Raw genomic sequence first — 22,057 nt, forward strand, 5'->3', positions numbered from 1 at the left:
GCAAGCCTCACAGATGATGTCACTAAATTAAAGCTGAATTTCTAAGGAGGGGATCACAAAAGGACAAATATGTGCCTTAGACATTTCATTACCATGTGAACAACTCAAACATCCATGTAATTGCCATGTAATTAGCTTTGCAGAGAACTAAGTCCTTTCCCCCACCCACAGGCTTGCAAGTCCAGACTTTGTATCTCCTATAAATCACACCAGACACCTAGGCAACAAATATTTACTAACTGGCACCATGTACCAAGATCTTGTTCCTGACCCGAGGAACTGAACTTTGGGCGTAGCTGTGCCCTCCGAATTCTTCCCAGAGACTCCGCTTCGAAGAATCGTTCAAGAGCATTCGATGGAGTTGCCATCGCAGCGACTGTATTTCCTTCCATGCTCGTATCTCATCCGTTTATGTGATGTTTAATTTAAATCACATAATTACAATAACAAATATGACTCGCACTTGGAGAGTTGGCAACAGACCCAGCCGATTCTCAGAAAGTGCAAGGCTCAGCTGGAGGAAGCCGGAGCTCAGAGGCGGGAGGGTAGGGTGGGAGACTGCTGGCTGGAGGCCACAGGCAGCAGGCAAGAAGCTCTGTCAAGGTGGTGGGAGCGCCAGAATACTCCGGGGGGGGGGTGTCACTCGGGTATGTGTGTGTGTGTGAGTGTAGGTTAACCTCTGCTGTCATTCCTGAGGATTGAACTCAGGGTCCCATGTCTGAGCAGCAGGCACTTTACCAACTGAGCTCTCCAGCCCCAGGACACTTGGGTTGAGTGTATTCAGAACAACAGATGAACTAACAGCAACTACTTGTTTCCTCTGCAGTCAGAGAGGGAGACACCACTAACTGATCTTAGGTCAGATTCCAGAAGTCCTTCGGGGCCTTTTGGCCTGGTACCCACCTTCGCGTGAACCCCTGCGCTGGTTAGTTTTATATCAATCTGACACGAACTAGAGTCATTCTGGAAGTGGGAACTTCTGCCAGATTGGCTTGTGGACAAGGCTGTGGTGCATTTTCTTGATTAATGGCTGATATGAGATGGGCCGGCTTGCTATGTGAGGTACTCCTTGATTCTAAGTGCTGTAAGAAAGCAGCCTGAGCAAGCCTCGAAGAGCAAGCCAGTAAGCAGCGCTCCTCCACGGCCTCTGCATCCGCTCCTGCCTCTCAGGTCCCTGCTCTGAGTTTCTTCCCCAGCTTCTCTGGATGGTGGGCTTCAGGCTCTAAGATGAAATGAACTTTCTCCAACTTGTTTTTAAGTCATCGTATTTATCACAGAAATAGAAACCCTAAGATAGTCTTCTTTCCTTTGGAATGTTCACAGCGATGAAAAATTCATCTCTCGATTCTCCCTGACCAGCTTCCCTTCATACCCTCATCCCAGCTACTTCCTCTCCTCCTTCAGGACGGTGAATATTAGCAACAGGAAACCCGCCCACGAATGCCTGGCTTGGCTGGCTCTTCCTATGTCCCCAGGGCTCACTTCATTCTCTCCCGGGCCTGTTTCTCTGCAGACTATGGAAAACCACTGCCTCTCTCTTGTCTGCCCATCATTCCTCAGTACATGGCAGAGTGCTCTCCACCAGGGACAGACTCACTGAATACCTCACAGTGGAAGAAGAGACCATGAAGTGAGCGCATGTATGATGGAGAACCGACTGATGAAAGCAGAGGGTGGGGGGTAGGGAGGAGGTGGCAGTGTGGAGGGCTGCTGGGGGTGGCAGGCATGCTGTGCACCCACTCAGCAGCTGCTGGACCTCCTTCCCAGGGGACCACCCGGATGCATGCACCCCAAGAACCAGCAGCAGTGGGGTCTTTGTCAGTGTGAGCAAATGTTTCTGTTTTCCCACAAGTGGCTCCTCAGACTCCACCAACGGGCAGAACTTTGCAGTTTGGCTGATTGTGAGCTCCAGGGAGTCCCCTAGATGCACCAGGCAAATGTTTTTCCTTCAGATGTGTGGCTCTCTGGAGAGTGTGTCTGAGCCTGGAGTGTGGAGGAACAAGGTCCTGAGCTGGGTCTGTGGCTGGGGAAAACGAGCTTTGCTGTTGACATCTGAGGGGTACCTTTTGGGTGGTAGCACTCTAAGGTTTTATGCGGGTAGGGGTAGTTGTGGCCTGGCATCCCAGGCACAGGACTGAAGGGATGGATGCTTCTAGCCTGTGACATACATGATGTGTCCTGAGATGCTGAAGCGATTTAACAGAGAGAGTGCCGGGGGCATTGTATGGGGGCCTGGGGATAGGTCCTCAGAAATTTCCTAGGGATGATGTCCAGTCCTGTCCCCTTCTGGTCCAGTCTAAGTCACATGGTTCCACTCTTCCTTCAGCACTAAAACCCAGCACACAAAGACCATTCTGTGTCCCCCAACCCAAAGGGATGACCACATATATGTATGACACAACAGTTACTAACAGCCAACTGAATCATGGTAGCCATGTGACCTAATGTAGGCCAATCAGGAGATGGGTTTCTTTCAGGAAAACAAGGTCCCAGGAACCTGGTTTGAGGTTGCTTGGTGAGGAGAAGGATGAAGAGGAGGGAGGTTTCCCCTACTGGTCTAGTTCTGTGAGGTATGAATGGGGAAGGGAAGATGTCCCAGCATCTCTTCTTCCACTCTTCAGGGGCCCCTGTATAGAGTGTCTACTCACATTGCTTCCACTCTGATAGTCCCTTATCCCTGGAGTCTTCCTGGCTGCACAGAGATGTGGCCTCTCCCGGGGAGGTCACTGCTGTACCTTGAGGCTTCTGGACAGCTGGCTCTGCCTGACTGTCATCATTAAGCAGCATCCTTTGTCATGGTATGTGACTGTGGATGTAGAGAGTAATGCCGCTATCACAAGGTCACAGGGTCAGTGTAGGGGTGAGAGCAGGACACAGCTCCAGGACGCTCCAGGACCCCTTGCTGGTTTTAATGTGCAAAAGGGTCTACCCCCCCGACTCTGGCCAGAAAGTGCAGTCATCCAGCCATGCTGTCCTACCCTGCCCAACGCACCTAAATCATGTCCCAGGCTGTGTCCGTTGGTTCTCTTCCAGTCCTGGTCCAGGCTTGCCCAGGGCAGCATCTCAGTGCAGACTGCTTTCACCAGTTTCAGGGTTCTCGGGGAGGCTGTGCTCTGCTCCCACCCAGGTCTCTAACTTGGCAGGTTAGATCTGAGATCCATGGTGGTGGCCCTGATGCCCTGGAACGCTGAACCCTCTCACACCTGGCATGACCCAGGACTATGGAGCAGGCTTTCAGAGCTTCGTGACCATGACACCCTCCCAGGGTACCAACACTCCCCCTGCCCAGGTACCTATCTCAGGGCTGATGCCACCGGCTGACCCTGCACAGATGCAACACGAGGAGGTCCAGGGCCAGGGCTTGGGCAATCAGCCAGTCCTAGATTGACATTGAGGCTCTGCTTCTTACCAGGTAAACACGTAACATCGCTTCTGTTTCCTCTCCAGTGCCATGGGATTCCTCCGCACAGCTGTGCTCTGTGTACTAGGCCCTGGGGACTGTGCTGACACAGTAGGGGCCTCACAAGAGGAATTTGGATGGTACCTGAGCAATGTACAAAGAATGCTTCTTCTATTTCCAGAGGACATAGGGTTGATTAAATTGATTAATCACACCTCTCTGGCCCCCCACAGGCTTCCAAGATCAACGAGAGAGCTAGCATCTGCTCTGGAGACTGAACAGAGCTGGGGGAAAAGGCAGGAACCTTGGCAGTCCCTCCCCCAAGCCCAGTAGTTCCTACCATCCCAGCTTTGCCCATCTTCCTCCTTCGCTGGAAGATGGAGGAAATGGGAGAAAGAAGAGCCTGCCTCTTCCAGGAAGGGTGAACACACCTGCCTCATGATGGCTTCTGGCGTACTTCTCTTGGAATTGTTCCACAGAGGAAAGGTTTTAGATGCCTTCCAAGGGCACCTCCCACTCCACTGCCATTCTGAATGTCATTTCTTCACCCCGAGAAGGCAGCTCTGAAGGCTGGATGACTGGGACCCCTGGCCAGAGTCAGGGGTTTAGACCCTTTTGCACACTAAGACCAGCAAGGGGTCCTGGAGTGTCATGGAGCTGTGTCCTGCTCCCACCCCTACACTGACCCTGTGACCTTGTGTGATAGTGGCGTTACTCTCTGGATCCACAGTCACATACCATGACAAGGGTTGGGGATGCTGCTTAATGATGACAGTCAGGCAGAGCCAGCTGTCAAGAAGCCTCAAGGTACAGCAGTGACCTCCCCGGGAGAGGCCACATCTCTGTGCAGCCAGGAAGACTCCAGGGATAAGGGACTATCAGAGTGGAAGCGATATGAGGAGACACTCTACACAGGGGCCCCTGAAGTAGTCTTTGTGGTGACTCTGCATCTTTTAAATTCCTAGCTGGTTCACTCCGGATGAGTGAAGAGCCTGCACAGGGCCTGAGAGCTGAGGTGAGACAGCGCACACAGGCACCCTCAGCACTGTGCCTGGTCCACAGCAGGCCCCAGGCGAACACATGTGTGCTGTGAGGGCCACAGTGGGTGAGGCATCCTCTGTCTCTAAGAAGCCAGGGGTGGGCTATCAACATGGTAAGGCTTTAATAGATGGAGGAGAGGGAGAGAACCAAAACCATTGGAGGGGGGGGAGTTCCTGTCTCCTCTTATCCTGTATCCGTGCTTTGTACCCCGTCCTGTCACACCCTATACGTTCCATGTACTGGTGACTTTGGGTTGCAGAAATCCAGGTCACTCTGGAGCAGAGAAGGGACCAGTAGCCGTTGTAGCTAAAGCACAGAAGATCAGAGCTGCAGTTGGCTCGGGGATGTCCGGAGCTACAAGCTCAAATGCCATCAGCCTTGCTCTGCAGGGCTGTCTGCTGGCCAACGGCGAAGGGCAGCTGCTCGAGGCTGAACCTCAGCCACCCAACGGCAGCTCCCTGATTCAGCCTCTCACCTTCACCGTCAGAGAGAACACAGCCAGCAGTAAATAGAAAAGGCTCACGGCAGGTCTCGGAGCATTTGCCTAGGCCATGTCCCCATCCCTTAGGACAAGGGCATGATTTCTAGGGCGCCTTCCCCCTCCCCAACCCCAGCCCCTAGGACTGGTGTCGGAATAGTTCTCCAAGAGAAGGAATGTGTGGAAAGGAAGGGGTGCCAGACATGTTCACTGTGGTTGGAAGAAGGTCATGAGACTGGGTGAAATGAGGCCGCTCTCTAACCCTGTGGCTCGAGTGGCTTCTCAAGGGCCCTGAAGGATTCCCTCCACCCCAAACGTGGTGTGGTCCTAGATCTTCCACACCAGAGACGACCGGGCTTGCCTGACCCTTACTACTATCGTGTTTCCATTCTTGTACCCAGTCATTTTCCTCTTCTTGTATCCCTACCCACCAGATCATGGTGCCGGATTCCCCTCCCCCAGGCTCTCCAAGGTTGGCATCGTACCTCAAGAACACGCATTAAAACTAAGTCAGCGCTGCTGCGGCACTGTCCGCTGAGTGGAAGGCTTAGCCCTTTTCTGCTCCAACATCCAACCCAGCATCCCTCCTCCCACTGAGCTCTCTCATCCAATGTAGACTTGTGTCCTTGCTTTCCCAAGACTTGATGCTCAGAGGGCATCAATCCTATGTTTGGACCCCGTATGTGGCTTGGTCTAATGTTTTCTTGGGACTGGATGCAGGACGTGAGTGTGGAGGGAGGCCACCATGGAGGGGCGATGAGCTTATAATGGCATCATAGAAGGGGCCCATGCGCTGTCACTCCTGCTGCTGACCTCTGAGACAGCGTGGTTGAGGGGATGCCTGCCAGTTTCCTCTGCTCTTAGAGGCACTCTGTTATCCCCTTCCTGACCCTGCGTCCCAGCCTGTGCTATACCAGAGAGGGTGGGCCAACGGCTTTGCCTGCTTTCATTTCAGCCTGTAAACCCTGGCTTTATCGGCTTCTCATACTGCCCTTGATTTTCTTGTGTGCGGGTGTTCATGTATGTGGGTGTGTGTGTGTGTGTGTGTGTGTGTGTGTGTGTGTGAACATGGAGGGGAAAAGTCAACAGCCACTGGTGTTGCTCCTGCCACCGCTGTCTGCCTTGGCTTTTTGACACAGGGCCCCTCTCACGGGTCTTGGGGTTGCTGATTGAGGTAGGTTAGCTGACCATTGAATGCCAGGGACCCTCCTGTCTCTACCTCTTTGGTGCCATAAATAATTATTTGTATTTTACATATGCTGGTATTTTTGCCTGCATGTATGTCTGTATGAGGGTATCGGATCCCCTGGAACAGGAGTTACAGTTAGGAGTTGCCCTGTGAGTGTTGGGAATTGAACCCGGGTCCTCTGGAAGGGCAGCCAGTGCTCTTGTGGGTTCTGGAAAACGAAACTGAGGCCCTCACACTTGCTCGGCAAACACTTTACCATCTGAGTCATCGCCTCAGTTCCATCACTGCTTTTTAGAAGATGTGACTTTGAGAACAAGACCTGACCGGAGTCACCCAATGACAAGCTCTGGAATTCCTGTCTGTTTAGCCTTTGGAAGCCGTACTCCTCCCACTTCATTTAGCCAAGGAAAGGGGCCCTCACGGTTTCCAAGTGAACTTGCCTGGATGGAGTTCTTCAGATGAGCTAGGATCATTAGTGAGCCTTGCGATCAGCCTGTGGGTTTACTTACAACCATCAAGATACAACACACCAGAAAGAGAAGTATAGAACACACCTACTAAGTACATGTTAGTAAGATTTGAATCGTGACCTCCTTACAGCGGTAAGGAAAACATCACCCCATTGCATTGCAATGAGGACTGCATGAATATATATCATCCTCAGAGACAGAGGCTGACACACATTATATATGCACATTTATGCTAATGAGCCATGAGAAAAAGTGTATTTTTGATTGTGGACTGCAATCGGGAGACCTCAGAAACTGAACTCATAGCCAGACCAAGAACTCCTGGCCTATAGCCTGTTTGTGTAAAGAAAGCTTTATTAGCAGAGCCACAGTCATTTGTTTGTGCATTGCCTGTGCTTACCCTTGAACCAGAATGGCAGAGCTGAGGATTTGCACCAAGAAGTCCCGCCATCCATGAAGCCTAAGGTCTTTACTGTACAGCTACAAGACCAATGTCCCTGCTTAAAGGACGTCTTGTAATTTGGGACACTAGATGGAAGAGGCTGCCTTACTCTCAGCAGGCCCTGCCCCTGAAGGTACTTCTGGGTCTCTAGGGACTGTGCAAATCTGAGTCTCTAGAATTTCAATACCCTTCTGCTTGGGGTTGAAGTCTATATGGTGAAAGATTTGCTGACATGGTACTTTGGTCAGCTTCCCAGCAGAAGACAGATGGTGACTCAAATTAGAATGATTTGAGGAATGTTTAATGAACAAGACTACCCATAAAGGTGAGGGACAGCGTTCAGGAAGGTCCTGGGGTGTAGGGAAGTGACATCGGATTGGAGGCGGTGGAAACAGAACTGTCACCAGCCTAGACAGGGCACCTTACCAAGTCCAGGGAGGTGACAACTCCAGGCGACCTCTAGCGGGTAGAGCCAGGACACAGGCCTCCAAACTCAAGTCCTCCATTCCTGATCTCCTGAGGCTCCTCAAGGTCACAGGAAATAGACCTTGGTCATCTTTAAGTAGAGTAGCCAGGGAAAGGCAAACAGTAGGCCTTTACCAGCACACAGCATTGACTTCAGAAGCAGGGGACCTAGATCAGCTCCTCTGGCCAAAGCATTTCCCATCATCCCTCCAAGTCTACAGTGTAGCCTGCACACTAACAGATTCCCGTAGCTTTTCTATTATTTATTTATTTATTTTGTTTGTCTGTTAATTAATTAATTTATTTATTTCTGACTGCCAGAGTGCCTTACAGGTCACCTGGAACAATGCCCCCTGCTAGTGCAAACACATTTTAGGAGAAATCATAGCCTCACAGGGAGGCAGAGAGTATGGCTGAGGTGACTTTCTTTACCACAAGCCAAATGTTGAAGCCAGTCTTGGAGGTCTGAGGACAGCTTCCTTGTAAGGACACTTACTGAGACCGTATATACATCTGACCCCTCCTCCCCCTGAACCCCAGAAAACAGTCTACACAGGCTGAGACCAAAAATCTCACCTCTAGCTCTCCCCAAAAAAGTTTTTGGTACTATGTCTCCAATCAATCAAACAATGCCCAAGAACCACAGCTCCTGCCTGTTAGTGGCTACTTAATTTTGAACTCTGACCTTATGTCAATGAGAATCCATTTTCTTGTCCCATGCATGTGGCACTACTGTCATCCACTGGAGTCTTAGTAAATCCGCTTACACACAGATAAGTCTGTTGGCCCTTATTGCACTCTCCTCAGTGGGATGTTAACTACTTTTATCCAAAAGAAGCCAATTTGCCGATTACTAGCATTTTGTAAACTAACCCTAAGAAATAGGGACTCTTTCGAGGGTGATGAGGGGGCCTCTGGAAGAGCTAAGAATTCACGTTTTCCAAGAACTCCAATGTAATTAAGAAACTCCCAGCTTCTCTTCCCTCCTTCCCTCCCCCACCTCAAATTTCTTCAGAGGAACGAAGGATTCAGACTCAGAGCCGGAGTGCTTGGGTTTTAAATTAGACAACTTTGTCCTGACAGGAACCGAGTCCCAGCTGTCATCGCTGATTATTTTTAGAGTTACTACTAAACCCTTTGTGCAGCAGGCACTGCCACTGCTCAAGGCAAACAGAAAGCCTTCACATATTATCGTGACAGCTCCTGAGCCATCCACCCTCCTCGTGTTCATTATTTCTAGCCTGTGTGGAGGATGAGGAGGTGGCAACCTGACAATTTCACATAGAAAAAGGCAGCCCTTGTTATGACCCCTGGGGGTACAGGGATATAAAGAGGCCAGAGGCTGAGCAAAGCCCAGAGCCTCCAGGAAGCCAAGGAGAAAGACTCCTAGGGCTAGTAGCTACTCTAATAAGGTTCAGATAAACCCTCATCTTTCCTCAGAGGCAAAAAAAAAAAAGCCCCCCCAGGACTAACCAACCTGCAAATGACACCTGAACCTAGCTGGCATTGGCCAGCTTGGGGATGACATCACAATTTCCCTTCTTTGACTCAACAAAGCCACCAGCCCTGAAAAGGCCAGGCCCTGGCTGAGGCTCACACACAGAGGAAATTTCACCGCAAGCAGGGCACCTTCTAGATTGCTCCTGGGTGTGGAGACAGGAGTCTCTGCTATCCAAATTAGCGGGATCCAGAGAAGAAAATCATGGTTATATAAACATGGGAAAAGACGTACAGCTAAGGCCCAAGGTGAATGTCTCGTCTTACATTCACTTTATGCTAAATTACAGGAACAAATTCAAGGAGCAACAGCCAAATACTTACCTTGGCTTTAAAGAGTTCTCAAGAAAGTGCTCAGAAAAATGGAAATCCATCTCGAAGCATGAAAAGGCGAAGTATGAAGCCCTAGCCAAGCTCGACAAAGCCCGGTACCAGGAAGAAATGATGAATTACATAGGCAAGAGAAGAAGGAGGAGAAAGAAAGACCCGCAAGCCCCAAGACAGCCTCCATCGTCCTTCCTGCTTTTCTCCCTGGACCACTATGCTCAGCTGAAGCAAGAAAACCCCAGCTGGTCAGTGGTGCAGGTGGCCAAGGCCACCGGGAAGATGTGGTCCACCATCTCGGATGCAGACAAGCAGCCGTATGAACAGAAGGCTGCACTTTTGCGTGCCAAGTACTTCGAGGAAGTGGAGAACTACCGCAAGCAATGCCAGGGTCGGAAGCGGACCCGCCGGGGGTCGGCGAGAGCCAGTTTGAAAAAATAAAATGTCAATGAGCTGGCTCTCTGGCTCTGGTGTCCTGTGTGTGGTTAGAATGCGCTTTGATGTGCTGCTGTGAAAGTGAGTGGTTTTATTGAGGTCCAGCTGGAGAGGTCTTGGGAGGAGGATGGCTTTCGGAGAGGTAGCTTTAAGCGGGGAATGACTGCAGGGTCCAACTGGCCTGGGTTGACAGGTGTGGTGGAGCTCATGTGTGAGAAATTGAAAGTCGTATGAGCAGGGGGAGCCTCCTTGGGTTGGAATCAAGAAATAGGAACATGGAGCCATGTTCTAGTGAACAGAGGATGGCAGGCCAAGAGCTCAGTCCAGGCTATCATTCCATCCAAGCTGGATTAGGAAGGCAGGGTTAGCCCTAGCCTTTGGGTACCTCTGACGCTCTCACTAGGACACCCCTGGAATCAGGCTGGGGATGCATTTATTGACTAGCTGCCACCCATTCCACTCCCTCTAGGTCACACAGCTGCTTCTGTGACCGAAGCCTAGTGACTGACTTGGTAATTAATAAACGTCCTAACTGTTGACATTTGTCATCTCCCAAGAATGGGACCAAACTGAGAGGGACTGTGCTCTGTCCAGGCAGCCATTTTGATTTTGATGGCAGTGAAAAACTCTGGGTTTGCAGTCAGCTTGTTTGGGTTCCCTCATGCCAGCTCCATGGGACCGGGTGGTTGTGTACATGTGTGTATGTCGGGGGAGAGGTTGTGAAGCTCCTCTGTGTGAGAACCTAACAACAGAGAAAGGTGCGGCATCAGACAGAGCCTTGGGAGTCATGGCGAGTGAGAAGCGTGAGGGAGGGATGAGGCCACCCATGACGTTCTCATGCTAGTGAAATCCCCACTCCCCCATGGCTTACAGCTGGTATTCCAGCTCGGCCCTGCCTCCCCTCCACCCTCTCAGGAGACACCCTCATTTTCTGCTTCATTGAAAAGACAGAGATCATCAAACTTAAGTGTTCTCCTTTCTCTCAAAAGGCAACCCACACTCATCCCTCCCGCCTTGCTTCTCCCAGGGAACCACAGCCGCCTCCTCCTCTGAAGTGGGGTACAGCACCTGCTTTATGAGTTATCTTAGTGGCTGAATGAGGTGGCCCAGCTCTGAATACCTAATAGGTGGCATTGCTTCTAGCCAGTGGGTACACTACCTTGCTAGCCAATTCACCCTAGAAAGTTTCCTTCTTGTTGGATGAAGTAAGCAGTCCCAGGAACTGGAAGAAAACCTCCGGCGGCTGAAGAATGCTAAACAGTGAAAAGCAGAGGCTTGAGGCTCTGCCCTGCAAACACAAGGCTGTGGCAACCATATGAGCAGGCTGTAGATTCTCCACAGCTTGAGCCATTGTGTGACAATTCAACCGCGGCTGAAACCTTGCTTGTGGCCTTGTGAGGCCAATGGAAGCAATGGACGCAAGTCTAAAGGTAAAGATATTCATTATCGGCTGGCCTCGAACTTAAGGCCCTCCTGCCTTATCGTCTTCAGCAGATGCATAATGGATGAGCCTCCCGAGCCAGCCGATGATTAAACTCTACAGAGGTGCTAAGACATGGCTCAAAGGATGCCAGCTGGCATAATTCTAGAAGGCGTTACCGGCAGCCTTGTTTCTCTGCCTAGCTGCTGCCCTGTCCGTTGTCTCCAGTCCTTTGTCAACGAGCCCTTGGAATGCAGACTAAATGAGACAGCTCCCCCTCTGTCCGGTACTTAGACCCAGACTATCCTTCCTCATGGCTGGCTCTGGAATGGTAGAGGCCTGGTGGATAGCTGCACAGCATAGCAGACTCTGCCCTGGGATCTTGGGCTATTCCTCCTTGGTTTCTGGTGTGATTATAAGAATGTGGGAGGTCAAGCCAGAGTTTTGACAACAGCATGCAAGGCCCCTAACAACAACAACCCCCCCACAAAACAAAAACAAAAACAAAAACAAAACACTCATAAGCTTTTCTGATAAAGACAATAGGAGGAGATAAGTTCATCGGCTTCTAATGACCATACTGTGATGACAATGGAGGAACACGGAAAGCAGGAGGGAGAAGAGAGGAGCTTGTATCTAACATGGTGGGTGAGGGAGTGGGCAAATCCAGTGTGATGCGCTGCCCTTGAGAAGACAAGAGACTGAGGCTCTGGACCCATCACCATTTTCATGGCCAAATTCTTCTCTGTGTACCTCTGTCTCTGGTGCCTCTCTGTCTGTGTAATCATTAATTTTCCATCTAATCAAAACATACTTTAAAAAAAATTCCCACATCATACTAGCAACTTCTGGTATTCTGGGCATGTCCAGCGAGGAAGGGACAGAAAAGTCATCACTAGAGTCATCACTACGCCAGGTGAGAAGACAATGACAGGTTGGGTAGAGGGCACTCTAGGTGGTCAACGCCAGGTGAGAAGACAATGACAGGTTGGGTAGAGGGCACTCTAGGTGGTCAGAGGCGAGTGTGTGTGTGTGTGTGTGTGTGTGTGTGTAGCAACTAATAGGAGTTGGATTTCTTCCATCACATGGGTTCCAAGGATCAGTCAAGTCATCAGGCTCTGTGGCAAGCACCTCTAGCTGTGGGGCCACCTAACCATCCCGGTGTCTGTGATTAAAGCACGGTTAAGAATGATGAGCCCTGAAGAGAAGCCACAGTGCGGCAAGTGCTAAGGTTCTAAGGCCAGAGGTAGGTGTGGCTTATTAAGGGGGACTCAAGGCATGCCAGGGTGTCTTGTGTAAGCCGAAGTTTGGGGTGCTAGGCTCGGCAAGTTCATCTGAAGTATGACTGCGGTAGGAAACTGCAGAGGGCTTTCCATGCAGTCGAGAGGAGCCGTGCGCTCCCATCTATAATGGCTGTTATTGATCATTCAGGAGTCTTCAGACTTATCAAGTGCCAATCTCCCACCATGAGTGCAGGAAGAGGAGGCAAAGCTAGAAGACACGAGGCTAATAAACTCATGTTCCCCTCCAAGAACAGAGATAATGAGGCTCCTCCAATGGGAATTGCTTGGAGTGGCCATAGCTAAAAACCCAGCATGATAACTGTGAGATTGCTCTCTCTGTGATTTGTTCTCCCCAGAAATGGGGCTGGTAGGCATGTGTGCCAGAATGTTCCAGAGAAAGGCTTCATTTGGGATCTCATGTTCAGGGGTGTGTTGGCGGGGTGTGTGTGGGGGGAAGGAGTTGGTCGGTTGTTCTGCACCAGTCCTGCACCTAGCTCTTCCCCTCCCCCTCCCTGCAGTGTGCTCAGGTCCGCCTGCTGATTAGCTCAGTAATGAAGCAGACCTTCCTCTTGCTTTTCCTCCATCTGCCAATTGATTCTGCACCGGGGAGGGAAATAAGAATATTTCATTTATTGGGTTTCCCTCAAATCCCAACAGAGAAGTAGATCAAGGTTGCAGGATGATCGATGTGAGATGTCATTCAGCCACACTGGGATCTTTTTGTTGGCTGCACCATCCGCCAAAGCTTCAGCTGTTTCGGGGATTAAAGCTCCAGTTCTCCAATGTGGAAGGCCCACAGACAGGGTGCAGTCACCAAGGTGAGGTCATAAGGGCACACTTTCATAGATAAGGTCTGACCTTCAGGTGAGCTGAGAGTAAGGCATGGCCATTGCTGTAAATGGTGTTCTGTGCGGGGGTGCCCTTGGTAATGAGAGATGGTGTTTTGCTTAGTCTGCAGAAGAGTAGCTTGAAGAAGGTGAGGGCACACATGAAGGAAGCAGAATCAGCCAAAGGGACCAGGAGATCTCTGAGGTGGGGCGCAGGGACAGCGAACTTTCGGTTATTGGCCCCCCTCCGCAACAGCTTTGCTCTTCCCACTCAGGGTTCCCTGTCTGGTCCCTGCTCTGCAGATGGGCTGCCTAAGCTTCTCAGATTGTCCCCCTTTAACAGTGAAATGTTTGCCTGGTTGCCTGTCACCTGTGGGAGTCAGACATGACACAATCAGGCCATGGAGGCCTCACCAGTCACACTGTCCCTGGGCTTGTAGGAGGTCTCAGCGGCCCCGCCTCCTGATATTTTCAGCCTGTGCTGCCCTGCCCAGCCAGTGCGGGCTGCACTTGGAGACTCCATTCCAACAGAGAGCAGTGAAAGAGTATTGGGTTGTCATTTGTGTATGTTCCCGTGTGTGGAATCTTGTTTCTCAGGTGCTTAAAATACACACACACAGGCACACACACACACACACACACACACACACACACACACACACACACAGAGGCACATGTACGAGCGCATGCATGCCCACACACCGTCTCTTACTGGCATGAACTTGACAAGTGTCTACCCGTCCCTGGCCTGTGATGAGATACAACAGTATGCCATCCTGCCTGGCTTTTATTTGGGTTCTGAGGATAAAATGCCAACCTTTACCCCCCAACCACGTCATTTTAAAGAACATGGGGCCACATAGGCTCTGACTTTAACCTACTCCCTCTTACTTGAGGCACACTGACATGAAAACTGCCCTTCAAAGAGGTCACGTGGCAAGACGCAGAGGGTAGACGGTAGCGGCACACAGTAGCAACTGAGGTACTTGGCCTGGGCCTCAAGGAACAAATCTTTCCGAAACCCAAGAGAGACAAACCGGACCGTCCCCAGACAGGAACTGGGCTCTGTAGTCCCAGGGACCACCTGTTCTGCTAAGATGAACCCGAGTCCCAACACACAGAACCTGAGAGGTGGTGTTTCATCTTTCAAACCACTAAGGCTTGAAGTCCATTTGCTACCACCTGGACTAGACAGTGGGTGCAGAGTTTGGCACCAAGGTAAGGAGAGAGCTATGACCTGTAAAAAGGGGGAATCTGGTGTCTGCTGGTGGGGGTTGGGAGGTGGGGCTGGAAGTGCTTTGGGGAGACTGTTAGAGGGATCTTCAAATGTTAAGCAGAGTACTGAAAGCCAGACTCGGACGGTGCCTGCCTGTGGGAGCTCAGAGGAAGGTGAGGAGCACATATTCGAAACTGGAAGGACGGGGTCTTTGCAAGGCATAGTTCGGTGATAGGGCTGTCTGTGGTTGCAAAGAAGTGCCCAGGGTTAGATGGGACTTCTCACTCCATCCTTGAGAGGAAATCCCCGAGACAGAGGAAACATCCTGTCTACTGAGGGAAAGGGATGTTACACATTAGGAAAAGGCTTGAAGGGGTGTTTGGAGACCAAGCTGGGGTGGGGATGGTATAAGCTTTTTGGTTAAGACTTCAGATGCTCAAAAAGTTCCTGGAGACTCAGAGATCAGGTATGGCCTCAAGGATCCTTTCGATCAAACTTGTGACAGCTTCCCCTTGGCTATCTTAGATGAAGGTCTGAGTAGGGCAGGCTTAGTTCCAGTGAATATGTGGGTATCGCTATGGTCAGTTTGTTATAAGAGTCAGGTGGTCTACTCCAGATGGCAGCAGCTGAGCTCAAACCCTAGTGGCACGAACCATCGCATAGGTTCTGCTTGTCGGGGGCCGGGTGCAGCACAGGCGGTCTCCGGGGCTAACAGTCCTGTGTTTGGAGACAGCCCCAGTGAGTATGTGGAGCATCAATGACGGTTACAGGAGACGCCCCCAAAGGTTTTGAAAAAGGTCTTACTAGAGAAAAGACAGAGCTGGGGCTGAAAGAGACCGAGGCTGCAAACGGGCTAATGAATCAATAATTTCTTTTAAATCTTGCCATCTATCCCAGGCTGGCCTCAGACTCATAGTGATCCTCCTGTCTCAGTCTGAGATTACAGAAACGCACCTGTACAGACCTGGCCCAGTACAACATATAAAGGGGCTATTGCGTGAAGAGCCAAGTCACCACAAAACACACACTTTGAAGGAAGGAGGGCTTAAGGGGAAGATCCCAGAGTTTAGAAGGAGCCCTGAGTCATGGAGAACTGTCTCAGGCTTTCAGATAGAATCAAGAAAACGTCCACGTTCTCTGGCTGGATTTCAAAATTGCTCTGGGCCAGCGACTCCTCTGCATGTTTCTTTCCAAGGAGAATGTTTGACGCTGTGATCCAGCACCATCATATGTTAAGACAGGTGGAGAAGGGTCATTGTTTTGGTTCCATTCTAAAGATTTCCAAGTCCAAAGGGACAACTTTCCGGAGTCTCTATTTAAAGAATGCGTGCTGTAGCCTCATGCACACTGGGCCAGATTCATGTGGGAATGCCATCATGGGTGGGGACTTTGGGAATGAGTTGGCTGTTTTGAGCATGGAAGGGACAGGAACCAGCAGGGGCCAGCGGGCAGACTGTGGTCTGCAGCTTCGAAAGTGACGAAGAATGACCTTTCCATGTGGCATCCTTGCTCTGATGCCATCCCCTCACCCTCACCCCCACCCTCGTGTTTGGGCTGGACCAAGAGACTCACTTCTAATGACTTGAATACAGCAAAAGTAGTGGGCTGTCACTTCTGATAACAGGTTATATAGAAAAAGACCGTGACTTCTGTCATCTTCTCTTCAGCTTGCTCTGATGAGCAGAGCAACCTGTCAGAGCCGTCCTGTGGAAGGGAGCTGAGGTGGTCTCCGGTCACCAGCAACCAGGAGCTGGCCTGTACACCACTACGCAGACTGGTTTGGAAGTGAATCTTTCCCCAGTGGGAGTCCTGCTGTGCAGCCCGCTCTGACCTTAGTGGAAATTTAAAGCCCGAGAGTCCTACATAGCCACACCTAGGAGATAGGAGAGGATGAACATTATTCCACACTGCCCGGTTTTGGGGGGGGGATTTGTTATAGGTAGTCAGTGACCGATTCAGCCACTCTGACGTCCTATAATGTATTTTCCACTAGGCATGTCGCCCTAATCCTTCCAGTACTAGATCATTGTACCTGATGCTCTAACATTCCACATTTACTTATTTATTTTGGGTGCACGCACGTACACGTGGGCACATGTGTGCATGTGCCACAGCGTGCATATGGATGAGGTCAGAGGCCAGCTTGTGGGAGTCAATTCTCTCTTTACTTCAGGTGGGCCCTGGGGATCCAAGTAAGGTTGGCAGGCTTGGGAGTCGGGGCAAGTGTTATCTGATGATATCTCTCCCGCCTTGGGGTCATTCCTTCTTTTAGGACAGGAAGTATTCCCATTGTCCTATGAGTCAGGTAGCACTTCCTCCAGGAAGCCCTTTGCGCTCCCTTAAGAGCTATAAAGCCCATTAATGGCCATCTCAACGCCCAGGGAGCTGTAGCCCAGCCGGTGGAGACAGGCAATAACCTTGTCTCACTCAGTCTAGTGTCCTAAAACTTGATACGGTGTCTCCCACAGATTAAAAAAGAATAACAAACTTTTACTGATGTTTAGGTGTGAAGCAACTTAATGTAATTATCTTCCTTAATAAAAAGACCTAGAGGGGCTGAGCACATAGATGCAAGACTGCAATCCCAGCACCCAGGAGGCTAACACAGGAGACTAGCAGCCGAAAGTTCAAGGTCAGACTAGTTGGCTGGTCTATATAAGCAAGTAAGCAAACAAACAACAAAAAGAACCAAAACAAAGAAAACCAAAATCTGAACGAGGTAGGTACTTTCTTGCATGCTTGCATGAAAGCGCCTGCATGTTTGTGTGGGTATGGGAGTATGCGTGAGTGTGTGTGTGTGTGTGTGTGTGTGTGTGTGTGTGTGTGTGTGTGTGTGGCAGAGGATGACCACAATGTCTTCCTCAATTGTTTGCCACATTGTTGTTGTTTTTTTTTTTTTTTTTGAGTCAAGGTATAGGAGTGTCTTCCCAGCCATCATGGCTGCCATCTTCAGGAGTTCAGCTGGGCCTGCTCACAACTGCTCATCACAGCTGGCTTGCTGGCTGTTGATGTTCCCACCTGAGAATCCAGCCATTTCTCCTGGCCAATTGTCGGAAGTTCTGCCCTGATTGCACACAGCCTTGAGATCTCCGGCCGGAGCGATGGTATATAAAGAGGGATGGAGTAGGGGAGGAGGCACCCTCTCTGCATCTATGGGGAAGCCATCGTCCCTGCTTCGTTTCAGTCTCCCATGGAGGCATCTTTTAGGTCACCTATGCTCCTGACCATGAGCTCTTACCCATTGTGAGTAAGCCTAATAAACTCAAAGGTTCGTCACGGAGAACTTTGGGTTGTCACTGGGACCTTACAAGGGAGGGGCTGGGTGGGTGTTGCCTGTTCGCCACCAGCACGCCTACCCATGGTGAAAACTCGGTGTCTCGTGCTGAAGCTGGAACTCACAATTTGGCTAGACTGCTTGGCCACTAAGCTCCAGGGATCTTCCATCTTTACCTTCCCAACCCTGGGAACACGGGCACGCACCAACATGAAGCCTAGCTTTTTACATGGGTGCTGGGGATCTAAACTCAGGTCCTTAGCCTTTCCCAGCAAGCACTTTATAGGCCGAGCCACGTCCCTCTCCCCTACATTATTTTGAAGGTACCTGAGGCCTTGACCATGCCAGGCGAGTGCTGTACTGCTGACCCACAGTCCCGGTTGCAAGGCACCTTAAACATTCCGTTTTTGCAGACGAAATAGGTAGGCACTGGAGTATATATGCTTGTGCTTTCTGGGGAATGGGTGAGTGATGGGACCTGACTTATTCCTCTTGTCCCAATGCTCTCATTTCAGGAGAGCTTTGCAAACACCAGACTTCAGCCATAGGTCCCCGTGTATCTGGACACACATCCTACGTTTGGCTGCTGACGCCTGATCTGCTCCTCGGTGCCTGCACAAGAAGGACTTGCCTGGCATTCCCAAGCTCACCACCATCATTTTTTTTTCAGCAACATCTCTGGCTCACATCCCTTCATTATAAGCCACCCTGACTACCTGGTACCCACATTAGAACGAGCTGTATTTTTAATACAGTTATTATCAAGCTGCCCTGTATTTTTAATGCATTGCCTGCAATTAGCAGCAGCAGTGAGCATGGAAGAGATCAGTGTTCCCTGGGGCTGCCCTTCCCTGCTACAGCTGCAAATACATTTGTGCTGAAGAATCCGGCCGGGCACCTCTAGTCCACACTGCCATGTCAAGGGGGTAGGGGACTTTCCATCCACATAGCATCTCTGTCCCTGACCCCTGCTCCATTCCATTGCTCCCTGACCCCAGCTCCATTCCATTGCTCCCTCTGCCATCTCTCTCTGCTCCCTAAACACCCTGGCAGAAGGTCCTCCATGGGAGTCCTGAATGACAAGGTAGATACCCGCCCTGAATGCCCTTGAAGGAAGAGGTTGGTCTGCAAGGTGAGGCAGAAATCTGTGATCTGGAGAGGGCCCACATAAAGGGGCATCTGTAGGGACTTCAGCTGAGCCATAGGATGCCCAGCTCCTCTGCAGTACACAGACCACTGGCAAGCAGGCTATGGGGCGCTCATCATATCCCGCCTTCCAAGTGCTCTGCAGGCATTGTCCCATTGCATTCTAGGTGTGGAATCCACCTGCTCTTCTTCAGATGAAGGCCTTCGGGAATCCAGTTTCCCTTGAACAAAGATGGGCCCACCGCTCATTGACAGTGGGTGGGAGAGAGAAGTTACGCCACAGGAAGCCGGTGCGGCATGGGGAGTAGGTTCTGCTCAGCGCCATGTTTGGGAAGCTGAGCTTTGCCCTGGATCCAGTGTGGCTGGGTGGGGAGTGGGCAATGTGATTCCATGGGTGGATATTTCCTGGATTGAATCCAGATGGTGAAGTGGCTGATACAAGACTAGAGCTGCAGCTGGCAGAGGGCAAAGGGGCAGCCATTGCCTTTCTTCACCATGATGGAGGGAGGGGCCACTAGACCCTGTTTTCATATTCTGAGTAATGTCCTTTGTGCCTGAGTTCTGATGAGATTTAGAAAAGCTCTTAGCTTTGTTAGAGAGTGGCCTCATCTGGATAACCCCATGATGACAGAAGGGCAGCAGGCCATTCCCCATGGCCAATTGGCGGGCAACCGGTGGCTTCAGCCCAAGGCCTTTCAGGGATGAGCCGCTGCTGACCTCTCAGTGTCTTGTGACAGCTTCAAAAAAAAGACACAGAAGCACAGCCTCATGGACCTGACTATCCACATTCTCAGGGCAGAACGTGCTCCGGAGATTGCAGAGACATTGCTGCCCCGGTGATAACAAGGGCCAACAGCAGACTGGAGGGGATGGGCTTGCTGTGAAAGGCAGGACTGTCCAGGAGGGGAAGTTGTGACTGGGGAGAGAGAATGTGGGCTCTGGAGCCAGACTCTCCATCACTGGAGCTGTCCCCGACACTGACCCGTGATGTGGCCCTGGGCAATATCCTGAGTGTGATAGATTCAGTTTTCTCTCCTGCTTAATGGGATCCAAAACTCTGCTTCTGGGGTTTATCTTGAGATAAAAATGAGATGTGGGATAAGATACCTAAGCAGTTCCTGGGGGACAGACACCACTTCAGGCCCTGGCTGTGTGCCGGACATGGTTCTAGGTGCCTCCTACACATCGACACACATAGCTTGCAGAAGAGTCTCACCAGGCAGAATCTGCAATCACTTTTGGCTAATTTGCCAAAAAATGGTGGAGATGCAGAGAGGTTAAACCACTTGCCTGAGGTCACAGGGCTATCATAGAGGAAAGCAGGCTTTCTAGGTCTACTACTCTCACTCCGCTACCTCTTGTGGGAGCAATGGGACTCCTTCCCTGAACACTGCAACACCAGATCATAAGCTTGCAGGCTCAGGGCCATGCTTTGATGGTGATTTAATGCCCCAGAACTCCCTAGACCCTGGACTTTCACTAGTGGCTAGGCCTAAGCTGCCTGCCCGACTCTGGTTCAGAGAGCATTCATTTCCTTGTAGAAGGTCAGAGCATTCTTGGTGTGACAGATGATATCGATTTAGGTCACTGCAGTCAATAGATCAAGTAAAACCTGGTATTGCCCTGTTGGGACGGCCACACCTTTCAGTAAGTGTGAAAGTGAGTAAAGCCGAAAACAGGAGGGGCTGGCCAAATGCTTCTGCCTTTGATTGGCAAGAGTGCTGTGTGGGTAGAAGACAAACGGCCATGGAGAGGAAACGGGGCAGACTGGCAGGCTTCCTTCAGTTCTTTAGCAGCCCAGAGCTATCCAGAATGCTCACAGCCCAGGGCTGACTCAGTGTGTTGCCTCTTTCCAACCTGTTGGGCTGGGTTCAAGGACTGTGTCTCAAGAGCTAGGTGAGTGGAGGTGAAGGACTCCTGGGCTCAGCAGACTCCAGGAACTGGGGTCTTTTCTACCAGACTCCTCCAGTCCTCTGTACAGCCACACGGGGGAGATGGGGACCTGACACTCACATCACAGCTCTCTTTGCAGTTTGGTACAATCCCAGACTCATCACCATCAACCTCTTCTAGGCTCATCTGCTCTTAATTACATCTCTAGATCCCAGGGCATTACCATTCTGAGAACTGGGGGAGGAGGAAGGGGTTCAGACCAGGCTACTTAGAGGATTCAGAATAATCACAAGGATTCTTTTCCCCAGACCTTCCAAGTCATTCAGACAAGACAGTCGTTATGAGCACACTGGGAGACGGCTCTCAAGCTCTCTTCACAGAGCTCTGGGGTGGTTATTCTGCATTATTTCGTTTAGTTCAAGGAGGCTGGTATGAAGGGCAGTTTTCTCTATCACCTCCTGAGGGAGCCCAGAGGGTAAACAGAGAGTTTAGGCTGAGGAAGAAGCTCTGCCGAGGGTTGTGCTGTGCGCCTGGCCTAAGCCCTTTCTGGGGACTTCTCCTGGACAAGCCATCACTGAGGAGACAGATGCCTGCAGTTCGGCTTGCATCTGCTGAGCACGCCTCTTCCTAGCCGTGAGCTGATTGGACAAGGCATGGCCATCAACTGAGGAGAGGAGCCACTCAGATTCTCTCTCTTGGTGATTTGAATAAAAGATTCAGAAAAGGTGTCAGTTGGCACAGTCCCTGGAGTGGAAAGTCAGGCAGACTCTGGGGCTGAAATGACCCTTTGGGATCGTGTGCAGAGTGGAGGAGGAGGACCTGGGTGACACAGGAGGCTGCTCTCCAGCAATCCTAGCCTGTGTAATTTTTCAGCCTCTTTCCACCCTGCTAAAGCCCAGGGGTCAACCCGTGAGGTCAATGTCACATGAAGGTGAGCACTGGAATAAACAGAACTTCTGCTTTGTTTTCTCAGACACGCCAGGACTTCTCTTGAGCCTCCTCAGAAGAGAACTGCACATCCCAGGGTGCTTAATACATGAGATAGAAGCAACTCCACTTTCCAGAGGCGAGATGGCTGAGAGTGGGGTGGAAAATCCACATGTGTGGGGAGGGGCCCTTCCTGAGATCTCCCTGCCCCTGCCGCCTGCTGACTTGAATCAGAAATCAACATGGGCCTCCCCAGAGCCTCCAGCCTGTTGGGCAGGGCTGTCTGTGACCTCTCCAGCTTGACAGAAGGACAGACCAAAGGCCCTGCAG

The 22,057-nt window shown here is 50.9% G+C and overlaps 2 protein-coding genes across 4 annotated transcripts in view; one reads left to right on the plus strand and one right to left on the minus strand.

Moving 5' to 3' along the window:
* Csmd2 (CUB and Sushi multiple domains 2) overlaps positions 1-22,057 on the minus strand; it is a 550,287-nt gene that overhangs the window by 274,002 nt on the left and 254,228 nt on the right. The gene's annotated exons all lie outside the window — the stretch shown is intronic.
* On the plus strand, positions 9,102-9,747 carry Hmgb4 (high mobility group box 4). Its single transcript, XM_021637393.2, has one exon. The coding sequence runs from the start codon at positions 9,202-9,204 to the stop codon at positions 9,745-9,747; it is 546 nt and encodes a 181-aa protein (XP_021493068.1). The 5' UTR covers positions 9,102-9,201.

Source organism: Meriones unguiculatus, chromosome 3 (genome assembly GCF_030254825.1).
Source record: "Meriones unguiculatus strain TT.TT164.6M chromosome 3, Bangor_MerUng_6.1, whole genome shotgun sequence".
NCBI classification, from domain to species: Eukaryota; Metazoa; Chordata; class Mammalia; order Rodentia; family Muridae; genus Meriones; species Meriones unguiculatus.

Excerpts from the sequence above, each read along its gene's own strand:
- Hmgb4 (XM_021637393.2), top strand. The coding sequence starts at position 9,202 with ATGGGAAAAGACGTACAGCTAAGGCCCAAGGTGAATGTCTCGTCTTAC.